This window comes from Durio zibethinus, chromosome 5, assembly GCF_047325235.1.
Source record: "Durio zibethinus cultivar Kanyao isolate XHJ-2024 chromosome 5, ASM4732523v1, whole genome shotgun sequence".
NCBI classification, from domain to species: Eukaryota; Viridiplantae; Streptophyta; class Magnoliopsida; order Malvales; family Malvaceae; genus Durio; species Durio zibethinus.
The window spans coordinates 26,851,083-26,875,379 of record NC_143166.1 but is presented as its reverse complement, the minus strand read 5'-3'; the positions used below and the strand labels follow the sequence as shown (position 1 = coordinate 26,875,379).

Genomic DNA, 24,297 nt, shown 5'->3' with positions numbered 1-24,297 from the left:
ACATGTAACCTGTACTAATTTGTACAACAATATCACAAATCCCAACAATTTACGACACACTCTTGTTTTTCATCTTAGTGCAATCGAAGTCTTCTACTTTATAAGTTGTAAATAACTCCTTCTTAGAAAATAATGATATGCTGCTCCTATGTCAACTATCCACTCAATGCCGGGATCACCAACATGATTACAATCACCATGTGTATAAATTAAAGTAATTGAATCACTATCTAAATTCACTACTGCAACATTGCCATCATCCAAACTTTGCTTTTCTCATCTTTCCACTCTTACTTCAAGATTTTGTAGTATTGTTTTATATGACTAGTTTTACCATAATGGAAGCACTTCACTTTATCTCTAAACTTGGATCGATGTTTAGACTTATTATGGCCTTTTGAGTTTTGACTTCTGTCGATGTTTTTATCCCTGTTCTCTGTGATCAGAGCTTGATTCTCAAAGTCTGAATCTTTTCACCTTGCTTCTTAATTAAACATACTGTCCTTTATCATCTCCAATGTCACCTTGTAATTAGGAGTTGAATTAAGAACAGTCACAACTAAAATATTCCAGCTGTTTAACAATGAACCCAAAAAAAACAACACATTCATTTCATCATTCATCTTAAGCTCCATAGTAGTTATCCGATTAAATATATCTTGAAAATCGCTCAAGTGCTCTACAATCAATCATCCATCCTTGCACTGTAAAGTTATAAGCTTTTTAACAAGCATAACTTTTATGCATACCTGTTTTTCTCTCATAAAATGCTGTCAATTTTTTTCAAACAGTGTGGGCATCTGTCTCTTGCACAACATGATGGAACATACTGATATCAACCCATTTTCTGATTATAGCCGGCGTCTTTCTGTCTAACTTCTTTCAGCTTTCAACTTTCATATTTGCTGGTTTAGTCGAATCACCTAATACCAGCTCATACAAATCTTTACAATATAAATGATCTTCCATTATAGGCTTTCAAATTGAATAATTTGATATTGTTAATTTTATCATGAAACCTTTATCACCCACCATGATCTCAAACAGAATTTACTTATGTCTTGGGCTACTTCTGTATCGATGTCTCAAAATAGTCCTCACTTTGATACCACTTGTTAAGGAGATAAACCGTATTTGGATACTATTAAAGCACATCAGAGAGCTCATACATACATGTTGAACATCGCTTAAGCCCAAAAGCTTAAGCTATTAAATTATTGGATCTTTCATGCATATATAAAACATATTATTCAAATTTTTTAATGATACAAAATTTTTTACTCATATGTAAAACATATCCCAACGACAGACTGTACAAGACATTTTTGTTGAATATCCATACAGTTATCGACTAGCCAAAACATCACGAGATGATTGATTTTTAAGATGGAACCATAACTCCGTACTACATCGCAGAACAAGAGGTGCACAGAACTCATAATTACATAAATGCTATATCGCAGCACAGGAGATACATCTCATATCGTATGGTACATCCGGCTGAATTTGTATATAAATATATATATATATATATTTTAGCTTCCATACAGGTATAAAATGGGAACGGAAGTAGAGAATAAAGATCAGAACAAAAGAAGACAGAGGAGCATGCAACAAATGAGGAAAAAACTTATTCTGCTGAGTGACTGATCGGCTTGCAGAATGTGCCTTCTGATCCTAGGACTAGTGCTTCCTGCAAGATTGTATGAATTTGGATATGTATATAAGCTGGTAATCGAGTTCCCAAATACTCTTGCGTATACCATTTCACCAAACATTCGGGTTACTGGATCAAGTACATTTATCGTCATGCCACCAGGACTAAGCATGGGTGAAGCTGGATAAGCGCCCTGTTGAGGGTAGTAGATTTGTGGTTGATATGAATAACCTTGGTGATGTAATTGCTGTGGAAACTGCTGACTATTGGTAGTATTAGGTGATCTTATTGTGCCAACACCACAAGTAGGACCAAGAGGCCTCTTTGGTATGACCATACCAAATTGGGGAGTCCTGCATCTTGGTGCCTGAGTTGTTAGGCCCCTGCCATAAAGTGGAATCAGTGTGGTATCCGAAACTTCAGCTTTGCATACAGGACATTGCTGTTGTTTTTGGTCTTGGTCTTCAGCAGAGACGGTCTGAAAATGGAGCCATTTGTAAATGCAGGGCCAGCAATACAGATGACCGCATAGTGTGACAACTGGATTCTGCACAGAGTCCAGGCAGATGTTGCAGTCAAAACCTCCGGAGGGATTAGCATCAGAACCTGGGACTGCGTCTGGTGAATTCTTCCACTTCTCCGAGGGATTTTTACCTTCTCCACTTAAATGGTTATGAGCTACGGCTTCTTCAATGTACTGCTCAATGGCCATCTGCTGCCAAAATCTGTAATATATATGCAAAAAGAAACCAGTTTAGAATCATTAACATCCTCATTGCAAGTCTTATATATCTAACGATCAGTGTACTTAAAGATCTTTAACATGGAATAACTTTCTAGATACGAATGATTCTTATCTTTATACAAAGTGTTGATTTACATGATGGAAAAGGAGATTTGTTTTGCAAGAACACTTCTGAAGGGTTAACAACAAAACAAAGACAGATCCCATCCCAACTGCCCAAGTTTGATGGATAAGTAATACAAGTTCCACGGTTTCATCCTCAAGCAAAACCATAGCAGAGGATAATGCACAAGGGCAAGCTTTGCGGAAGCAGCATGTCATAGACAAAAAACTTTAAATAAACTTTTTCTGTTCTCTTACAAACATTCAAAATTTTGTATTAAATAAAAACGGTTTGATCAATATAAGAAACTATTAATTATTAGAATCTCTTGTTAGTCTAGTGCATCCTTTTTTGATGTCTCCTTATAGATCTGAAGAAGCTTGAAACCCTATATTTAAGGCCCACTAAGGCCAGCGGACGATATTGACTTCTCTTTTATATTCAGAAAGAAAGGCACCGCAGCTGTTGGTTGGAAAGAACTGGCCTATGCATAAATTAGTGAAACCAAGTTCCACAAAAGCTACCATCAAAAACTTCGTGAGCTCAACCACCCCTCTACCTGCATGAATACTTATCTTCCAATGGTGGGGCAGCGAACCCAAACATTTATTATTTATTTTGAAGAACATAACACAAGCAATTATTTCTTCAAAAGCACCACAACTAACCATATCATATCATATTGACAGTCCATAATGGATATCTCAATGTCGTTGAATTTCTTTATTTGGCTGCTTCAAGTTTGAATTGTCCAATCGGAACCTCTTTTGGAAGAAGTGCCGAAAATTGGCATCCCTATGAAAGAATCATCTTCAGTTACTATTTATTACTGTGTTTCTTCTAAGAATCCTAGAAATTTCCAACTCAAAAAATTTTCTATAGACCAAATTTATTGGGAAAAAAAATAAAAACAAAAACATTTGATCAAAACAAATAGAATGATGTCTATAGTATCCAGTAGAATCCGAGGAAGACAACAAGGAAAGAGAGAAAAGAAGATTGTAAAAGATAAAACACCAACTTCAGCTTTCTGATACTTTATGAACCGGGTGAGGATTTCAAAGAAACATAAATCAAAAACTGCACAGCTTTCAAAGCCTTAACTCCTAGTTCAGCCAATAAAAAACAAAAAAACTCTTTTGTTTTTGTAGGCCGGAAAGACTTGAAATTACCGAATTCTAGAACAAAGGAAAGAGAAGCTAAGCATAGAACACTTTTGAGGCTTGAAATCCCTCCATAGCTACAGAATTTTGATTCAAAGAAACTCTACTTAGACATTAAAAAACCTTCCTCAAGCTTCATCATAAAATCAATCATCTTCTTCATAACTTGATTATAAAACAACTATCCATAAACAAAAGAACAAAACCAAAATAGAAGAAACAGAAAGTTAAAGAAACAATGAGCCATTAAAACAGAGAGTTTTAGGATATAAAGATCCTCAATCCAAACTCCAAAACATAAATCTTACCCGGAGAAGAAAGAAAACACACAATATTCATACGAAGAAAAGTTTGGATAACATACCAAATAGTTGACAAGCCTCGTTTACGTGAACTTGATAAACCGAGGAGCTACTTTTTCTGAACGAAGAATCTGGTGAAACTCTTCTCTGAAAGAAACCCCAAAATAAAAAGAGAAAAATATATAAAGAAAAAGGAGTGATTGAGAAGGAATAAGATAAGAGAAAAAAGAGAGAGACAGAGAGGTCGAGTAGAGAAGGAACAAGAGTTTTTAAGGCTTACGCTTGTGAAAGAAAGAATGAAAAGAAAGCCTAAGGCGAGCAAACAATTTATCTGGCTCAGCTTTATATAGAGACAAATGATAATAGTGAATAATCAATTAATAATGTGCTGTGAATCATGGAATACAGACATTAATCAAATACTTTGCCCATTGCCGCACGGCGAGTTTGATAGCTTTACGGTTCCCGCTTTCTCACGTGGCACCCCCCACACTTCTATTTTTATAATAATCTTTTTGTTTACTATATATATTTTCTGAAAATCTTTTTTTATTTTTTCATATTAATGAAATTGGCTATGGATTGTGATTTTAACTACTTATAAATTTCGGAAATTCATTTCATAGCAATTGGATTATAACCCCAATTCTTCATAATCTTGCCCTAATTAAAGTTATATATATGATTTAAAAACACACATTGCCTTTGTACTTGATCTGATTTGTTTTTATTAAAAAACTGGCCACATTTTTCATATTTTTCTTTTAAATACACAAAATTTACTCAATATCTACAAACTTTATCAAAAACATATTGGTTATTATTGTCACTTAATATAAATTAGAAGGAAGAAAATTATTTTCATTTTTTATAACTCTTGGAAATATTATGATTATTACAAATAATTATTTTACTTGTAAAATATCTTCAATTCTATAAGCACTAAGATTATATTGGTAATTTGATAATCTATATAATTCAAATATATTTGTGTGGAATTATTACAGAAAATACTATAAAAATAAGTAAATAAAATAAATTTTAAAAAAGATTAAATGTAAAAATAGATATTGCATTTTATATTTTTTGTCAGTTTAATGCTTAAAAAAATAAAACTGTTAGTTTAATATTCAAAATTTTATTTCGTCATTTATTTTGGTATTTCGAATTAATACTACCAGTCAATTTGCTAGCATTGCATGAATAATTAATAAGATACTAATACATGTTAAAAAGTTTAGTTAATATAATATCATCAATTACCACATTAGTATTAATAAAAAATTTCAAAAAATTTTAAAAAATCCAAAAATATTTTAAAAATAATTAAAATTTTAAAAAATAAAAAATTAATATATTTTAAAAATTATAAAAAAATTAAAAAATATATATGAAATATTTTTAGAACTTATAAATAATTAAAAAAATATTAATACTTTAAAAAATTCAAAAATTTTCAAAAAATAAAAATTTTAATAAAAATAAAAGCTTCTCAATATTCAAAATAACTCACAAAAACTTTAAATTTTCTAAAGTAAAAAATCTAAATCCTTTTAAAAAATAAAAAAATTCTAAATTTTTTTAAAAAAAATTCTTAAAAAAAACTAAAATTTTCCAAAAATTATAAAAAATATTTTTTTTGAAATATAAAAAATAAAAAAATTAATATTTGAATAAAAATCTAAAAAATTTTAAAAAATCTAAAAATACATAAAATACATAAAAAAAAATTAAAATTGTAACATTCAAAAAAAAAGAAAGTTTTTCATAATTTAAAAAAGGTTTACAAATTTTAAAATTTTTTATATTTTTTCAAAAAATGTTAAACTTTTATTATTTTCAAATTTTTTATTTTTGTTAATTTTTCAATTTTAAGAAAATTTTTTTTTTTTAATTTTTCACATTCTTTTTGAATTTTTTTAGATCTTTTTATTAAAATTTTGAGATTTTTTGAATTTTTAAATTTTCATATATATTTTAAAATTTTCGAATATTTCATTTTTTTTATTTTCTACAATTTTTAAAAATATTTCAAGTTTTTTAAAAAATTTTAAAATTTTTACTAAATTTTTTGAATTTTTAAAAAAACTTTCTTTTAATACTGATGTGATAATTGATAATGTGATATGTACTGAATTTTTTTATATATGTTAATATCTTATTAGATATTCATGATACATCAATAAATTGATTGATAATATTAATCTTAAGTACCAAAACGAATGATAGAATAAAAGTTAAAATATCAAATTAAAAATTTTATTTATTTAAGTATCAAATTAATAAAAATATATATAATATAAAGATTATTTTTATATTTAACCTTTTCAAATATAAAATGGTATTTATGCGTTAATGTAAATATAAATTAAATTAAATAAACAATTATATTTTCTATGGCGTAAGATACACGTGAAAGTGAGGGTCCACATGTTCTCTAGAGGGAAGCTGGTATTCCATTTTTTCGTCCAATGTCCAATTCAGTTGGCCGTTAGACAGCAAATTAAAATATACTCGGTTAAGTCGATTAATGGTTGGATTAATTAGTGCAATATTAGAATTTATATTTGAAGATTGTGAGTTTCAAAAAATTTATGTGTAATATTTTTTTAATTAAATATTGATAACTACTTTTCAATTTCATGTTGTTCAGCTTCTAGATAAATTAGTATTTCTTTCCATTTCGTCACCAACTTCAATAAAATCAGCCAAAATTGGACAAAGTATTTTCTATGTCTATAGCCTTCTAGATGTTCCAGAATGCCTTTTACTGGAAAGAAAAACGATAAAATCAACAATGTTGAATCTTGTTCAAGCATATTGAAATTAAAACATAATGTGTATCACATAAAAATCAATGTACCCAATCTTTTGAGCTAATTCTACAGGTGTTGAATCTGTTGGCTTGACTCATGAATGATGATGTACTTCAAATGATCTGATTAGCAATACTACACAAACCATAAAATCCGTTCACGACTTATATTTCCTTAATTTGCCCAAGAAATCCTGATGCTATACTGTTATATTGTCGTTAAGCAACAAGCAATACTTTTTTTTTTTTCAATTTTTTTGGGGAGAACAGGTTTGCATTAGGTTATATCATGCACAACACAAATACAAATCGATGAGGATAGATATTACATAATAATGACATGAAATATAGGACTTCAATTAGGCATTTGTCTAATCCTTACATTATACGAGTACTATTTATAAATACAGTCCTCCTAGACTGCTTTTTAACAGGGTCTATGTCTTTTCACCTGGTCACTACTTACGCACAATTTTATATATTCTAAGGGTGATGAAAATCACAAATAAAAGGAAAATTTATAATGGTAGCTAAAACAAAAGTTTAGGACCAAAACCATTATCAGTCTTTTCCTTTTGGTAATCTAAGAAATTAAGAAACCAAAACCACCTGAAATTTGGTTAAAAATAAAAAGTTTATCTACGGAAAGTAACAATTTTTCAAAGATTAATTGATTGTATTTTTTTTTTATATCTAAAGAAAAAAAATAAATATTTTTATTAGATTTGATAATTTAAAATATGACATAATGACACGATACAAATATGATATAAATATAAAACATAAAAATAATATGATTTAAAATTATAGTAATAATTATATATAAATTTAATAAAATCAAATAATTTATTTAATATTTTTATATCTATATAAATCATAATATATAATTTTTATATAAAATATAATATAAATATATAAATTTTAATATTTTATATAATAAAAATACACAAATTCTACTTCTCATTGTATGTTCGTAGGCTTTCAAAATGCTTGAAAAAATTGTAATCACATACCAATAGGCTGATAGCTATATATTACTTTTATATTAACTACCTTTTGTTTCGGGGACTAAAGTTAAAAATTTAAAAAAAAAAAAAAAATGCCTTGACAAACCGCTAATCCGGCGATGGAAACGATGGAACAAGCATGTTGGAAAACTCTTTCAGCCCTTGTTAGTGGGACTTTCTTGAGCTAAGAATTTTCTTATTTTACACAATTTTCTCACCATTTCTTGGCAATTGCATCAAAAAATTAATTCTTGTTTCTGTTAATTCTTCCTCATTCGTTGATAGGTATAGTGTGCGACTATCGTTTCTTAACTGATTTGTTGAAATTTTGATGAGTAAATTGGGGAAAACTAATATGACTTCTAAATCGATCAAGAGCTCTGCAATCAATGGAGGAGGAGTGCAAATGGAGAATCGTAATGTTGAGCCGATGCAAAAGGAGAAAATAATGGATTGGAGGAATTTGTTCACAGCCTCAATCTGCCAAACACTGGAGTATTTTCCACCTCAGAGGGCTGATGGAAGATTAACAGTAAAACCACGGAATGATGTCTTTGAGGAAGGGATTCATTAGTGGCAAAATTCCCTAGTAGCTCAGTTTATCGGTGGGATGCCTAACTTCAGTCTATTTCAGATGATGAATAATGTTTTATGGGGGAAGAGTGGTCTAATTGAGATTAAGCTAGGAGGAATGAAACTATTTGTGATTCAATTCCCAAATGAAGAAGCTAACGATTCGGTGATAGAGCATGGGCCATGACACGTTTAAAACAAGCCACTGATAGTTCGAAAATGGGAACCAGAAATGAGATCCCTGAAGTTTAACATGGAGATTGGCCAGTGTGGGTGCAATTGGGCAATGTACCTTCAGAGCTATATTCTATAAAAGGGCTGAGTTACAAAGTTAGTGCACAGGGTAATCTACTGTACATGGATTATATCACAGCAAATAAGCAAAGATTGGCTTATGCAAAAATTTGTATTGAGATGGAAGCAAGTATGGAGATCCCAAGGTATATTGATGTGCAATGGAGGGATGGATCAATCATGTCAATTTCAGTCGAGATACCATAGCTGTCGCAAAGATACATGCATTGTTGTATATTCGGGCACACCAATAAGGCTTGTACATAGAAACCAGTTAAGGCGGCAACAAAGGTCTGGGTACCAAAGGAAAAGGGGAATTAGGTTGTACAAAAGGAAAAGAATGATGTTATTGAGATGCAATCAAATAGTGCTAAAAGCAAGAAGAAGGAGATTGGAACAGCTCCCCCAATTACTAAAGCAAGATCTGTTAATAGACTTGCAATCCTAGCGGCTATACAGGAGTCAAAATTGGCAGTGGATGAGAATAGTGTAAAAATGGATCCTAAAGATACAGCTAAGGAATTGATACCCACTTCACCAAGGAAACAGAGTAGCAACTGCAGGTTTTGCTGATCCAATAAAAGCCCTAAAAATCAAGAAGAAAGGACCAATTGATAAGGGTAAAATAGTTAAGGCATGAGCTTCTTCCTCTAGAGGCAAACCTTGTTGTTCATCATTATGAAGTTGATGGTACGGAACACAAGAGGATTCAATGATCCTCAGAAACAAATAAGTGTTGTAGATAGAATAAACAAAATAAAGGCAAATGTGGTTTGCCTAATAGAAACCAAAATAAAGCAACATAAAATTAGCCTGTTCTAGATAAGCACTTTCAGTGTTAGGGTAGCTTCGCAATTACTCAATATCTTCTAATGGAAGGATATGGATGCTCTGGAGGGATAATGTGAAAATAGATATATTGGAACTCTCTGAACAAAGTCTCACCTGTCATATATAGTATGAATCCGAGGCAATTTATTTCTCTGTCATTTGTGGTAGCAATGATGGAGTTCAAAGAAGGAACTTGTGGTTGAACTTATCACATATCAGTGGTATAATACGGGGCAATCCTTGGATGTTAACAAGGGACTTTAATGTCATGGCCCACCTAGTTGAAAGCTCGGATTATAATTGTATTCAGACTTCAAACACTGAGATAATGGAATTTCAGAATTGTTTAACTCAATTAGGCCTGTTTGATCATGCTTATGTTGGACCTCAATTTACTTGGTCCAACCACCAACCAGAAACGTACTTAGCAAGGAAGCGAAGTAAGAATACTATAAGGGTCCTAATGGATGCAGCGGGAAGGAGATTGGACACAATTGACTAGATTTCGCAAGAAGTAATATCCTTCTTCTAGAAGCTAATAGGAATTGTTGACTAAAATATTATAGCCTGCACACGAGTTTTTAAGTGTGCTATTGCAAGGGACTCTAACCAAAGAAGCCTAAGACACCTTAGTGCAGCCAGTGAGCAAAGAAGAAATTCAAACGACTATGTTCTCACTAAATGGAGAGAAGTCCCTTAGACCAGATGATTTCACAGCATATTTTTTCAAGCAAGCTTAGAATATTGGTGGAAAAGAGGTTACTAAAGCTATTATGCAATTTTTCCAAACTGGAAGTATATTGCCAGCATTTAACTCAACAATAGTTGCACTGGTGCCTAAATGTGTCAATCCTAGTAGTATAAGAGATTTCAAGGCTATCTCTTGTTGTACCGCAATTTGCAAATGCATTACTAGGATTTTAGCCAATCGAATGAAGAAATGCTTGCTTTGGATGATAAACAACAACCAAAATGCTTTCATAGAAGGAAAAAGCATTACTGACAACGTTCGCTTGGCTTGAGAGATAGTACGTGGTTATAGCAGAACCATTTTATCTCCAAGGCATGCAATCAAAATTGATCTCCAGAAGGCTTTTGATTCAGTGGATTAGAACTTCATACTATATGTCCTACATGCAATGGAATTGCCAAATTAGTTTATGGGGTGGATAAGAAGTTGCATCACTACTTCTTTATTTTCTATTTCTCTTAATGGCAAGTTGGTCGGCTATATCAAAGGTGAAAGCGAAAAAAGGCAAGGAGACCCACTTTTCCCTTGTTTGACTTGGCTATTAATGTCTTGTCTAGACTCTTGGATAATGCAGTTACAAACTGGTGTTTTTTCTTATCACCTAAAATACAAAAGGATTAAATTAACCCATCTTTGCTTTGCTGATGACTTATTAATCCACACAAAAGGAACCTTGGATTTAGCGGCAAGAATAAAAGTGGTATTTGAGGCTTTTTACACTGTATGATTTGCAATTGAATTGTGGAAAGAGTCAGGTTTATCATTTAAGGGTTAGTAGGGAAGAGCTATCCTTAATTCAGCAAGCTGTAAGGTTCAAGATTGGGTCAGTACCAATTAGGTATCTTGGATCCCTCCCGAACTTGGTGGTTAAACTCTACTACGATGATGATACTGTATAGGAGGTCCTGCGGAAAAATAGCTTGACGCCAGGATGATAAAAAGCCTAACACCTCTCATTCCTATTACTTTTTTAATATGAAAAAGAAAAAAATGAAAAATGGAAAGGTCGTCTTACTCAAAGCCCCAATTATGAAATCACCTCATTCCTACTTCATACCTCGAAATGCATAGTTCATATAAAGAGAAAGGTGATTTCACATCTTCTTAACTGGACATGGCTGGGAGAAGAAAGGTTTTTTTTTTTTCTTAGGGTACTTTTGGAAACAGATCCTTCCATTGGTAACTAGAAGACTCACAGAGAAAGATTGTATACCATTGCTTGATAGGGTAGCAGCAAGGATCAACAATTGGGCAGCCAGACACTTATCTTTTGCTGGCAGGTTGCAATTAGTCCAGCTAATGCTATTTGGTATGCAAAATTACTAATGTAGGCACTTTATCCTACCAAACCATGTGCTAACAAGATAAATTGTTCAGGGTTTTTTTTTGGAAAGGGAAGAAAAGATCAGCAAAAAGATCTCGAGTATGCTGGCAGGCAATATGTGTTGGGCTAAAAGCCTCCAATCCAATCACACCAGCGGAAGCGAAATCAAACAATAAATCAAACACATAAGAGATAACAATTTAACGTGGTTCGATCCAACTGACCTACATCCACGGATGAGAAACAAAATCCACTAGTTGTAGAGAATTACAAATATACATCAAATCATCAATCTCACTCAACAATCAATACTCATAAGACACTCTCAATCTCCTCTAGTCCTAGAGAATATTCTTAACCCAAATAAACACAAACCCAAACCCTTGTGCACTTTTTCAACATAACCAAATACATACCCATATGCTCTCATACATCATACCTATGTGGATCCTCTCAGTCTCCTCTAGTCCACTCACAAACAAACATACACACCCATAAGATGTAGAGTCCCAATACTCCTATGGGGTGTCTATCTCACAAAACCCTACAACTCTCTTACATCTTTTTTCTCATACCTAACCCTGTAAATACTTCACCTATTTATAACCATACAAACTTGCCCATTAAGAATCCCTCTCCTCTTAGAATTATTCTCCTGTAAGTCAAACTTGCCAATTAAGAATCCCTTTCCTTTTAGAATTCTTCTCTTGCAAGTCAAACTTACCTATTAAGAATCCTCTTTCTCTTGGAATTCTTCTTTTGCAAGTCTTCTTGTCCATCAAGCAATATCTGACAAATCTCAAACAAATCTTTAACAAATCTCAAATAAATCTCTTATGAGATTTGAGTCAATATTCCCAACAATCTTCACCTTGACTCAAATCCTATCAATCATCTGTCTTCATGCTAGACATGCTTGGCTCCACCTGTAATAGAAGTCTTACAATCATCTTCTCTTCTCTTGTGTCTTCACGCTTCATACAAACCAATCTTCAATATTCAAAACTTAAACTCGAACTCTTTTCTTGAATTGAGCTCTTCTGAAATTGCTTCTTCCCATGACTCAAACCATGCACTTCCCATATCTTAAACCTTTAGCTCTTCCCACATCTCGAACTTTCAGCTCTTCCACATCTCGAACCTTTAGCTCTTTTCATATCTTGAATCTTCAACTCTTCTCACGTTTCGAACCTTCAGCTTTGATACCACTTGTTGGGGAACACCACAGCTCTGATATCATTTGTTGGGTTAAAAACTTCCAATCTAATCACACCAGCAGAAACAAAATCAAACAATAAATCAAACACACAAGAGATAACAATTTAACGTGGTTCGATCTAACTGACCTACATCCACGAATGAGAAACAAGATCCACTAGTTGTAGAGAATTACAAACACACATCAAATCATCAATTTCACTCAACAATCAATACTCATAAGACACTTTCAATCTCTTCTAGTCCTATAGAATATTCTCAACCCAAACAAACACAAACCTAAATCCTTGTGCACTCTTTCAACATAACCAAATACATACCCATATGCTCCCATACATCATACCTATGTGGACCTTCTCAGTCTCTTCTAGTCTACTCACAAACAAACATACACACCCATAAGACGTAGAGTCCCAATACTCCTATGAAATGTCTATCCCACAAAATCTTACAACTCTCTTACATCTTTTTTCTCATACCTAACCCTGTAAAGACTTCACCTATTTATAACCATACAAACTTGCCCATTAAGAATCCCTCTCCTCTTAGAATTATTCTCCTATAAGTCAAACTTGCCTATTAAGAATCCCTTTCTTTTTAGAATTCTTCTTTTGTAAGTCAAACTTACCTATTAAGAATCCTTTTTCTCTTGGAATTTTTCTTTTGCAAGTCTTCTTGTCCATCAAGCAATATCTGACAAATCTCAAACAAATCTCAAACAAATCTCAAACAAATCTCTTATGGGATTTGAGTCAATATTTCCAACAATATGCTATCCTAAGTCTAAAGAAGGGCTAGGTGTAAAAGACATCTTGTCTTAGAACCAAGCTTGTATCTTGAAGAATATCTAGCAAATGATAGCAAAATTTAGATCCTTGTAAAATTAAGTGGATTGAAGCGTATGAACTAAAAGGAAAATATATCTGTCAAGCAACAGCTAAGAAAACCAGCAACTGGAATTGAAGGAAATTACTCCAGGTAAAGCAAATAGCATGGAGATTTATCAAAAAAAAAAAGGAATAAAGGTCTGGCCATTTCCAAGAGGACACTATATGGCTACCATGGCATGGAATGAGATCAAACCAAAGCAAAGGAAAATGGGATGGCAAAAACTTATATGGTTTTAATATCAAATCCCAAAGCACTCACTAATTTCTTGGATGACCATTTTGAATAGACTTCCAATGAAGGATAGATTACAATCATGGAGAATGGAAATAAATTGTAGATGTTGCTTGTCTAAAAAGGTTGATGAAACTAGAGACCATGTTTATTTTGTTTGTGACTATACCAAAGAAGTCTGGCAAAAGATACTGAAATTATGCAGGATTGATAGAAGAGTAAAAAGTTGGCAAATTGAGGTAAATTGGGCAGAGAATAGATTAAAGAGAAAGGTCTTGATCTCTAATGTACTAAGAATAGTGTAAAATGCATGTATATACCTAATATGAAGAGAAAGGTATTAGAGGCTATTCAAGCAAATAAAGGAAACAATAGTACAAATGGTGGACAGAGTTAACGAAATTATAAGATGTAGGTTGCATGGATTGACATAGATAGCAGGAAATAGAGTTAATAAGCAACTTTGTGAATATTGGAACTTGAATTTAGCATTCTTAGAATAGGCTGCTTATAGCCATTTGGTAAGTTAAGAACAGTTGAAATGTAGCAAATTTCTATCGACTTTAGATAAATGAAAATTTAACTTATCCAAAAAGAAAAGTTAACAATCAAATAATAATAAATTATATAAGTTTTTATATAAATATTTTTATTAAAAATTTTTATCGTTGAATAAATATTAATAAAATTTTTATAATAAATGACATTTTTAATATTATGTTTTATTATTAATCTTTTCATCAAATGTTATTCATTTATAAATTTTTATTTTAAAAATAATTTTTGTAATCATTTTTAATAAAAAATTGTATGAACTTCACTTAACGAGCTCTACATAAGTTTAAGCTTTTTTCATACTTTATATATATTGATTGAAACTCGAAACATGTTTTCCCTACCATTTTTATTAACTTTGTTGAGCAATGAATAATGTTCAGCGACATGAACCGTTGGCAAAACGAAGTCAATGGCCTTTTCTTTTTTCTTGGCTAATTAGATGAAGTCAATGGTTACTACATTAATGTTATGACCCACTGTCATATTTTTGAGGTCCTATACCATCTATATAGCCATGCTTGATCTGAATTTTTTTTTTTGTATGTGTTGAATTTTTTTTGTTTAATATATATTCATCAACTTAGTTCATGTTTCTTTTAAAAAATTTATTTTTAATATTGCCAAAATTTTACTTAATGAACAATGATGTGGAGCAGAACATTTTATTTTAAATGTCAAAACAAACAAAAAGAGATTGAAAGAGAAACAAAAATAGAGATAGAACAAAATGGGCACATTACGGGCTTTACGTTGAGATTGTGCAATCCTTTTATATCTTAAATCTTTAGCCAATTGGTTAATATTCCTATGCTTATGTTCGTGCTACTTGCTTCTTTTACATAAAAAGTGATAATTTGAGATGCAAAAAAATATATATTTATTAAAATTTAAAATTACCTAATATTATTTTTAAAAATAATTGTATAATTAACCATCCAACTTTTGTGCTACTGGCTGTTGATGTATAGTATGTTGCAATATTTGTCAATGAAATTGTATGACAAAAACAGCCCAAAATTTAGAACGCATCTCAAGGTAAACCCACAGAGACATTAACAAATTAAAAGCTCAATGCCTCAACCCCGACAAACTGTTAACGGTTCAAAGATTGAGATTTTTATGGTTTGTGTCTTTCAAAAGAGAAAATGAGGTATGAGGTATCGGAGGTTGATGGGGGCAATGATCAATGTAGTAATGCAATAGATAAGGCATCGTTTCACAGAGCAGAAGAACTCAACATCTGGCATTCGCCCATCGCCATTAGGGGTTGACCATTAAGCATTATTGAGTTCCACCTGAAAGGTTAAACATTGTCATTTGCATTTGCAATGTTTCTGATATGCACTTGTTTAATGGGTAATGTTTTGGATTTAATATTGGATTATTTCTCTTTTGCATTTACTAGATTTTTTTTCTTTAAATTTTCTTCTTTTCTTCTATGCTTCTTGATATTCTATTTTTTGCTTTTGTTTTGTAAATTTCTATTAAATAATATAAGTGCTACAATAATTTTTTTTATGCGTTTGATACGAGTGTGTTAATTAAAACACCACTTGGATGGTATTAGGAAGACTGAAGTTGGATTATTGGAAAAGATGTATATGGTTTTGGTTATGATTTTGATGCTCACAACCATTATAGTGTTGGTGTTTATAGTTATGGTGAAGAAATAGCATTTTTGGAGAACTTTGAAATAAAGTAATGGGAATCTAGATTGAAGCCACTTTTCCATGATAATTTTGGATTGCTTAGTCATTCCACCACTATCACAATCTTTCATGCAATATTGAAATGTGGTCTAGAGTGCATTTTCAGTTTTGGGAAAAAAATAGTTTGAAAATAAAACTATATTGTATCTCAAGTCAAGTAATCAAGTTTTCACAGTTGATCATAACAGGAAGCTTCAGTTTATTCTAAAGCAACAATTGTTGACTAACAACTTCATCTTGAACCCTTGTGGTGATTCAAAAGAGCTAAACATGGCTACTAAAAAGGATTAAGTGAGTCAAAAATAATTTTTGGGAAAGAAGATAAAAGTAAGAGTCTGCAAAGTTCCTCCAATTTAGAGATTGTTCCAAAAAGTGTTTTTCCTCTTGATAATATTAAGAAACCATTGTATGGAAAGCATCTAATCGCAAAGTTTGCATAGACAGTTATAGAGAAGACTAACATGATGGAATGGTACAACATTTGCTTAAATGCATTCATGAATGTTGAGAAGTTATATCAAAGAAAGGACACTGAAGAAATAATTCACAACAAAGTTTTACAATTATTAAATGAGAATAATAAAGATATGAAGTTTTTTCTGGAAAAAAATTAAAGCCTGAAGACATTAATGACCACCATGCAAAATCTCTAGCAAATACATGGATTGGAAAGGACAAGTGGGCTTTTATTAAATTGACTACTGGATTTTTTTCCTAGGGACCTGCTGTTGGTGGAGGTATGCAAACAAAATTAAGTTTGCCAAATGTGGGACAAACTATAGGTGCTATTGAAGAAATTTCAAAAAATGAACTTGAAGATTGTTTGCAAGATGCTCTTCAGGAAAAGTTTGTTATTATTGGTGATAAAGATCATCAAGCAATTGATATTCTTCTAATGGAGATTAATATTTATGAGTTCTTAATTTCAAGCACTGTAAAGAAATGAAAGCTAAGCTCATTCTTTATGAAGAGCTTGAAAAAAAAATGTGTAATAAAAAAATTAGCTTTAATCATTTGAAGGTGAAAAGTATGATGAAAGCCATTAAAAGAAAGTTATAAATTCTTTTGAATGGATGGCGAACTAGAATTTGTTTAGTGATACTAATAAAGAATTCCAAAATAGTTGCTTTGGATACTTTCTTGACATTTATATCTTGTTACGACCTTATGGGGAACTATGAAACACATAGTATCTCTTTTAGTTGTTGATGATCAAACAAGTGTTAAGATTGATGTACTCTAAGGTGGAAGAAAGTTTGTTAAAGAAAAAAAAATTCTTGGTAGCTTTGCTAGTGCTACTATAGAAACATTCAAAAAAGCAATAAATCATGAAATTATGGTGAAAGAACTAGTTTTGATATTAAACCGAAGGATGACTAAAAGGGAAATGTGCTATTAGAAAGGACTTGGCACAATGGACAAATTTATTTCTTGAAAATGATACCTGGGAAGCTTTGTTTGAATTACAGAAGCAATATGTTATGTTTGATCCTTGAGGACAATGATCATTTTCAAGAAAAGAGTATTGATATAAGCCTATTTATTGGGTTATGTTTTGGACTTCATATTAGGTTGTTTCTCCTTTGCATGTAAGGTTTGTTTCTTATCTAGGTCCTATTGCCTCTATTAGTATTTGTTATCGCCATTATTAGTAAGGTATGAGTGAAATGTTGCTGCTAACCGAGAATCTTAGAATGCAGTTGGGGTTTTTAGTCTAACATAAGGAGACAACTAGAGAGTGATGTAATTCATTCTATATGAAAATAGAAACAATTTTTTTTCTCTAAATTTACTTATCTTTCTCTCTATTTTTTTTTTCTTTTTTAGTGCTTTTTGATCTTTTATTTCTATTTTTGTTCTATAAATTTATGCTAAACAATATTAATGTTATAACAATTTCTTTTATGAGTTTGATATGGTGTGTTAATTAAGGATTGAAAAAATTTATTTGGATATTTGCAAATTAATCGAATGATGATAGGCGAATATATTTTTTTCATTTAAATTATTTTACATAAAATGTCTTAACATGAGAATAAAGAAATATATCACATTAAACATAAACATGTATCAAAATAAAACTTATAAGAAAAAGCTTCCAAATTTGATATCAAAGTAGGGAAACTTTCTCAACATTAAATGCAGAGAATAAAAGCATCTAACAATTAGGCTCTTGTTTAGCATTATGTTAAACATATTATGGTTGTGTTAAAAGCACATTTTGACTGTTAAAAGTTAGCCAACCATAAAAACTAATTAAGAAGTACAGTTTGAAATTCATGATTTGAAAACAAAATTACTAAGTACCCATTCAATTATTTATTTTTGGCAAAAAAAACTTATTTTTTCTTTTTCAACATGTACTTTTTAGATATTGTAATTTTTCACAGCAATCTTAAATATTTCAAAATTTTAAACCATAATTTTTTACAACACTTTTCAAATGCAATTTGCTCAAAATCATTTTTTTTCAACTACAATAGTCATGCTAAACTATATCTAAACTATAACGAGTGTTGATACTTCCATTAGTTAATACCATCCTTTATTTAAAAGAATTTCTTTATGCTTATGGATAGAATAGTTTTTGGTACAATGTTGATAATTGAATCTTTATCCTTGCCATTAACAAAGATTATAATTGTTGGTGTTAGGGGTTTTTATAATCATAAGGGCATTATGGATTTTTTTTTCTTAAGGTGACTCATAAACAAGGCAAAAGTAATTTAGTCATTTTGACTCAGGTGACATGGTAGATTTACCAAAAATCAGGAATCTACGTCAATTTGGTTAATTACCCTTTCACTAAAAATTATAAAAGAATGCTGACTTGTCATCCCTCGACTGCACCTCTACCTATTAAGCTATGTTGGGCTAGTATTAGCAATCTTAAGCATTATTTTCAAAGTTCAGGCTACCCAAACCGTACACTCTCACTTTACATGTATAAATAACCCCTTCACATTAGGTATAGGCATTTAATTTTCTTTTCCCTTTTTTTAAAATTTCTTTTATTCTCTCTCTTCTCGTGCACTAACTTAAGTGTCAAAGTACAAATATTGAAAAAACTTTTAGCTTTTGCTTTTAACCAACTTTTGACCTTGTGATTTTAGGTTTTTAACTTATTGGACAATTTAGCACGAACATTTTGACCATCAAGTAAGGGTCTTTTTTCCATTTTGCTGACCGAATCATGCCTCTCAAGAAGAGAGCCATAAAAAAGTGATAACACTGTTGTAGCTAGGATTGACACAGCTTAATCAACCAAACCAAAATCGACCTATACAAATGACCCTGATCATGAAACAATTCAAAACTCTCACCCAACAACTATAGTCACTAAAAAAATTGATTCATAACCTAACTCCGCCGTAGTCCTCGAAAGAAACAGTCCTTGGAGCTTTTAAAAACCCACAAATTCAAAATTTGTTTACCTATGACAATAGTGTTGCTTTGTCGACCCTTAAAAAAAATGAAACCCCTAAAAGTCATTACCCCATAAATACTCAAACACAGACTACTCAAAAGTCCAAACAAGCTACCTTGGAATCACAGCCCAATAATGACTTAGAAAATCAAATAAAGACAGTGAAGGAAGAGTTAAAAAATAAAGTTTCCACCTTTGATGATGAGCTTAAGTTTTTGGAAACATTTTCCTTTATTGAGGATAATGACCAAGATCAACCATCAAAAAGATTCAAGATGTCTACTTTAGAGACTTATGATGGTAACCATTTGACCATCTTGAACTTTATAGAAGTTAACATACTGATACAAGGAGTTGATGAGCCCTTAATGTGCAAAAAACTTACTACTACCTTTAAAAGAATAACTCGGTCATGGTATACCAGCTTGGAACCAAAATTAGTCTCAACTTTCAAATAGTTTGATCACTCTTTCCTAACCCATTTCATCAGCAATCATTGAATAAAAAAACCTACACTTAATCTGATGTCCATGTACCAAGGATACAATGAATCATTGAAAGAGTATGTCACGGTTTTAATGTTAAAACTCTTCAAAAGAAACGCTTAGAGTAAATGGCTATTATGGCTACCTTGATAAGTGGGCTAAGGGATAAAAAGTATCACTTCAAGCTCACTCTTTTCTTAAAAACCCCATAAAACATTGATTAACATGCATTTAATAGTCAAAAAAATATATAGACATTAAAATTACAATGAAAAGTATCTGAGGTGAGATACGAATATCCCCCCACCTTAATTGTAAAAGAGATAGAGAAAACGATAACCCCAAGAAGGAAAAAAATCAACTAATAGATATCCTACGATGAGGAGCCCAAATAGAAGATACAATAATTACACTACACTAAATACCTCCCAAGAGAGAATTTTAATGCAAATCAAAAAAGGACTTTTAGCTCATATGGTGTAAGCCATAAGGCAAAATAGCTAAAAAGATTCAATCAAGAGATGTGCTTTCCACAAAGATCATGGCCACAACATTAAGGATTGTATAGATTTAATGAATAAAATAAAGAATTTGATTATAGAAAGTTGACTAAATAGGTTTATGGATGGTAGAAAACAATGAAAGAATAAAAAGAATTTTAGGGATAGAGACAGAAGAAAGCAATCAAGAAAAACCAAAAGTATAAAAGAGAAGTTGATGATCGAGGTAATATCAATCATAGACCTAGCTAGAGAGATAAACAAAAAAATGATATGGATAACAAACCCATTTTAAGGATTATTAATGTGATAACTAACGAGACTTTGGCATCAACTAAGAAAAAATTTGACTAAAAAACAGTTATGCTCATTAGGTACATAGCCAAGAAGCAAAAAACTAGAAAGACAGGCAATCTCATTTAGCTTGAAATATTTGGAGGGGATCCAATTTCCTCATAATGATGCCATTTTCATACAAGCTAAGGTGTACAATTATGTGGTAAAAAAGATATTGTTTAATAATGAGAACTCGATTGACGTTCTATACTACTCCAACATACTCAAGATGAAAGTTACCAAGATATGTTAAGATCTTTCATCACCACTCTGAATGATTTTGGAAATAAGTAGGTTTCAGTCAAATACACTATCAGGTTACCAATCACACTAGAAACTGAGTCGAAGGCTATCACTTTAGTTATTAAATTTATGGTAATTAATGTGTCCTCACATACAATATGATCTTAAGTTGATCAAGCTAGTCTATTATGAGAATTATAAGCTCAATTCACTACCTCAAAATCAAATTTCCTATTCTTAATGAGACAAAAAAAAATTTAAAGAGACCGATCTACAACAAGATAGTGTTATGTTACCACCATGAGAGGGAAAAGAGGAAATTGAGGTTAAAGTGATGATAGAAAGAAAGAAAGACAAAAAAAAAAAGTCAAAAGGTAAGAAAGAGCAACCGACCAAGAAATGAATAAATAAAAAGTTACTTTTTTAAAAGCCAAAAATGAAAAAAAAAACTTTTAAACTTGCTAACTTGTAAATATTTTTGTGAAAATGAGCTTTCAAACTAGTACCGAATTTCATACTATGGATAGCATACCATTGAGTTTAAATGAATTCATTTGAATACAACTCACACTTAGCATTTTAATGCATGAGTTTGTTTTCCTATCAATTAAGCAAATAAGTCAATAAGCAAAAATTTACATTAAGTATTATCATTTTCACAAGAATCAATTTCGATCTAAATGAATAAAAAGAAATCATTTATTAAAAGCATGAAACTGATTTTGCTTAACCAAAACCAATAAAAGATTTTGTACTTGTGCCATTTTTTTGAAAATAATTAGAAAAAATAAATATAAATAGGAAACAAGCTCGTCCATAAAGAAAAATTGATACACTTGTTAAAAAATAATGTTGACCAATTTGCTTGGACTTCATCAAATATCCTCGAAATAAATCATTCAATAATAGTCCATAGGTTGAATACTAAACAAAATTTAGCAAGAGTTGAATTTAACTACTAGAAGATAGAAAAACTAGCCTATGCTACTATAACATCAACAAGAAGTTAAGACTATGTTTTTAGTCCCATACTATAAATGTTTTAACTAATCAACCACTAAAGGATATTTTGTAAAAATTTGAACTGTCGAAAAAACAGATTAAATGGATCGTTGAGCTTAGGGAATTTGACATGCACATATTGTTTACATCAAAACTCAAATCACAAATACTTGCCAAGCTCATTGTTAGTCTTTTTATACTTAGCATTAGAGATCTTAAGCTTCTTGAAGCTGTTTATAAGGGAATTTATATCTTTGGTGTATCTTTTCATATCTTGCTCAACTCTGTGGAAGTGAGAAAGAGCCTTATAGGTGTGCACCATGTTCTGACCCATATTTTGAGAGACAAATTGAAGGAGTTGATCAAAATCTACAAAATCATAAATAAATCGAACTTAGACTTGAAAAATTTTTTAAGTTAAAAATGATTTGCAACTTACGCCTCTTGATAATTATTGTATGGGTGATTTTCTTCACCACCTCAAAAACTTTAAAAGCACTTTCTCTCTCATCAAATTCAAAGATGACAAAGTATTTCTCAAAGGAAAACTAGAGCGTAAGCATAGGATCAGAAGATGAAGATTCAATCATTGGCCTATTTTGGGGTTTCTTCATGGTCACATTTTGCTTTAGCTTTTGCATCATTACAAAACTCTTGCTCTTAATTTGAATACGTTAAAATGGTGGTTAATTAATGATTTTGGTGCTCCAAGATAGGCCATCGAGCTGAGAAAAAGCCTTGCCACTCTTTTTTTCTCATGAGCCTAGGTTAACTTGGTCATGTCAAAGCTTAATGTCTTTTAACCAATCATATCTTTAACTGAAAAATTAAGCTAAGAGTTAGAAAATATTTAAGATAGAAAACACTTATAATGAAAAGATAATAAGAAGATTACCCCAATATTCGACCTTTTTAACGACATTAGGAGAGGTCAACTCATTCACATCTATCACTAGCTTCCTGCCCTTAAGGAAGTCATTCATTGTGTCTTGAGCCTCGAGCTTATCATTGGTCAAAGGGTTTGTCTTAACCTTTTCAAATAAGCTCAACTTATTACTTATTTCCCAAACCTCGCTAATCTTCTAAACATAAAATAAAAAAGTTTTTTCATGTTTTTAATGAGTTAAGGCAATTGGCAAATATTCGTTTAAAAGAATAAACTGTCATATAATACTAGCTCATATCATATAGATGTTTCTTAACAGTAAAAAATTTCTTAAAAAGACTTATGAAAGAAACATGACCTAACTCTACAAAAAATGATAAAGCTTATTCTTTACCTAAAAGAATTAGGGGCGAATTGAATAATAGTTAAATTGTAAGTTAAGAAAAGCTTACTAATAAAAAAAATGGAAGGGAACGCTAAAACTGACCAAAATGGAGTCCCAATTAACCTATATCTCATCAAAATCTACTACGCTGGTCACTTTATCCTCAAAATTAAGCATAATTACTTTGTAATCTTCTAAAATAAGATCAAACATATCTTTTAAAGTTGCGACGTGATGAACCGAGCAAAGATTAGGGCATTCTTTAAGAATAGCTCGACCCTTTAAACTTTTTTATCACATCTTTAAGGTTAATGTCAAGCTTAGAAAAAGTGTAAAAAAGGATAAAGACATCAACCTTGGCATTAGAACCATCTGTTTCATCATCACTTTCATGCTTTCTTAGTTTAGTCAAACTCATCAACCTATTCATATTCTAGAACCTGTTTAGTCTCAAAAATCTCCTCTCTAATTTGCTCGGTTGCTAGAAACTAAAAAAGATCATTAAACCTTTATAGGACCAAAGACTTTGATGACAATGGAGGAAGACAAAGATGATAAAGAAAAAAAATACTTTTTTATGTTAGATGTTGATCCAAAATCAGAGTTAGAGATTATATCTATAGTGATTTGGGCACTAGAAAGAATCATTAAAGGTTTAACAAATATGAGGGTTTGACTAGAAAAGGTATTTGGAGGAACTGATGAGGAAAAGTTAAAGAAAGTAAAGGAAGGTCAGACGAAGGAAATGAACTAACCACATTAATTGAAACAAGAAGATTTTAAAGGTCGAAATCTATTGTCACTAAAAGCCCATCCATCCCTTAGAGAACTATTTCACCCTTAACTTAGGCATTCTCTTCA

General features: G+C 31.3%; 1 protein-coding gene and 1 pseudogene across 3 annotated transcripts; one reads left to right on the top strand and one right to left on the bottom strand.

Annotated features, from left to right (window-relative positions):
• Nucleotides 1-1,425: 1,425 nt before the first annotated feature.
• LOC111282200 (E3 ubiquitin-protein ligase RMA1H1-like) lies at nt 1,426-4,370 on the bottom strand. 3 transcript variants are annotated; one of them, XM_089760916.1, is made up of 4 exons: nt 4,251-4,370; nt 4,033-4,117; nt 3,174-3,300; nt 1,426-2,382 (listed from the first exon to the last, which is right to left on the bottom strand). In XM_089760916.1, exon 4 carries the CDS (start codon nt 2,367-2,369, stop codon nt 1,584-1,586), a length of 786 nt encoding a protein of 261 aa, XP_089617042.1. In that variant the 5' UTR covers nt 2,370-2,382; nt 3,174-3,300; nt 4,033-4,117; nt 4,251-4,370; the 3' UTR covers nt 1,426-1,583. The 3 variants fall into 3 exon arrangements, with proteins under 3 accessions (XP_089617042.1, XP_022725929.2, XP_022725928.2); XM_022870194.2 differs by lacking the exon at nt 3,174-3,300 and having other exon boundaries at nt 4,251-4,368; XM_022870193.2 differs by lacking the exon at nt 3,174-3,300 and having other exon boundaries at nt 4,033-4,296.
• A 4,643-nt stretch (nt 4,371-9,013) lies between these two features.
• On the top strand, nt 9,014-17,415 carry LOC149518874 (uncharacterized; annotated as a pseudogene).
• Nucleotides 17,416-24,297: the final 6,882 nt, after the last annotated feature.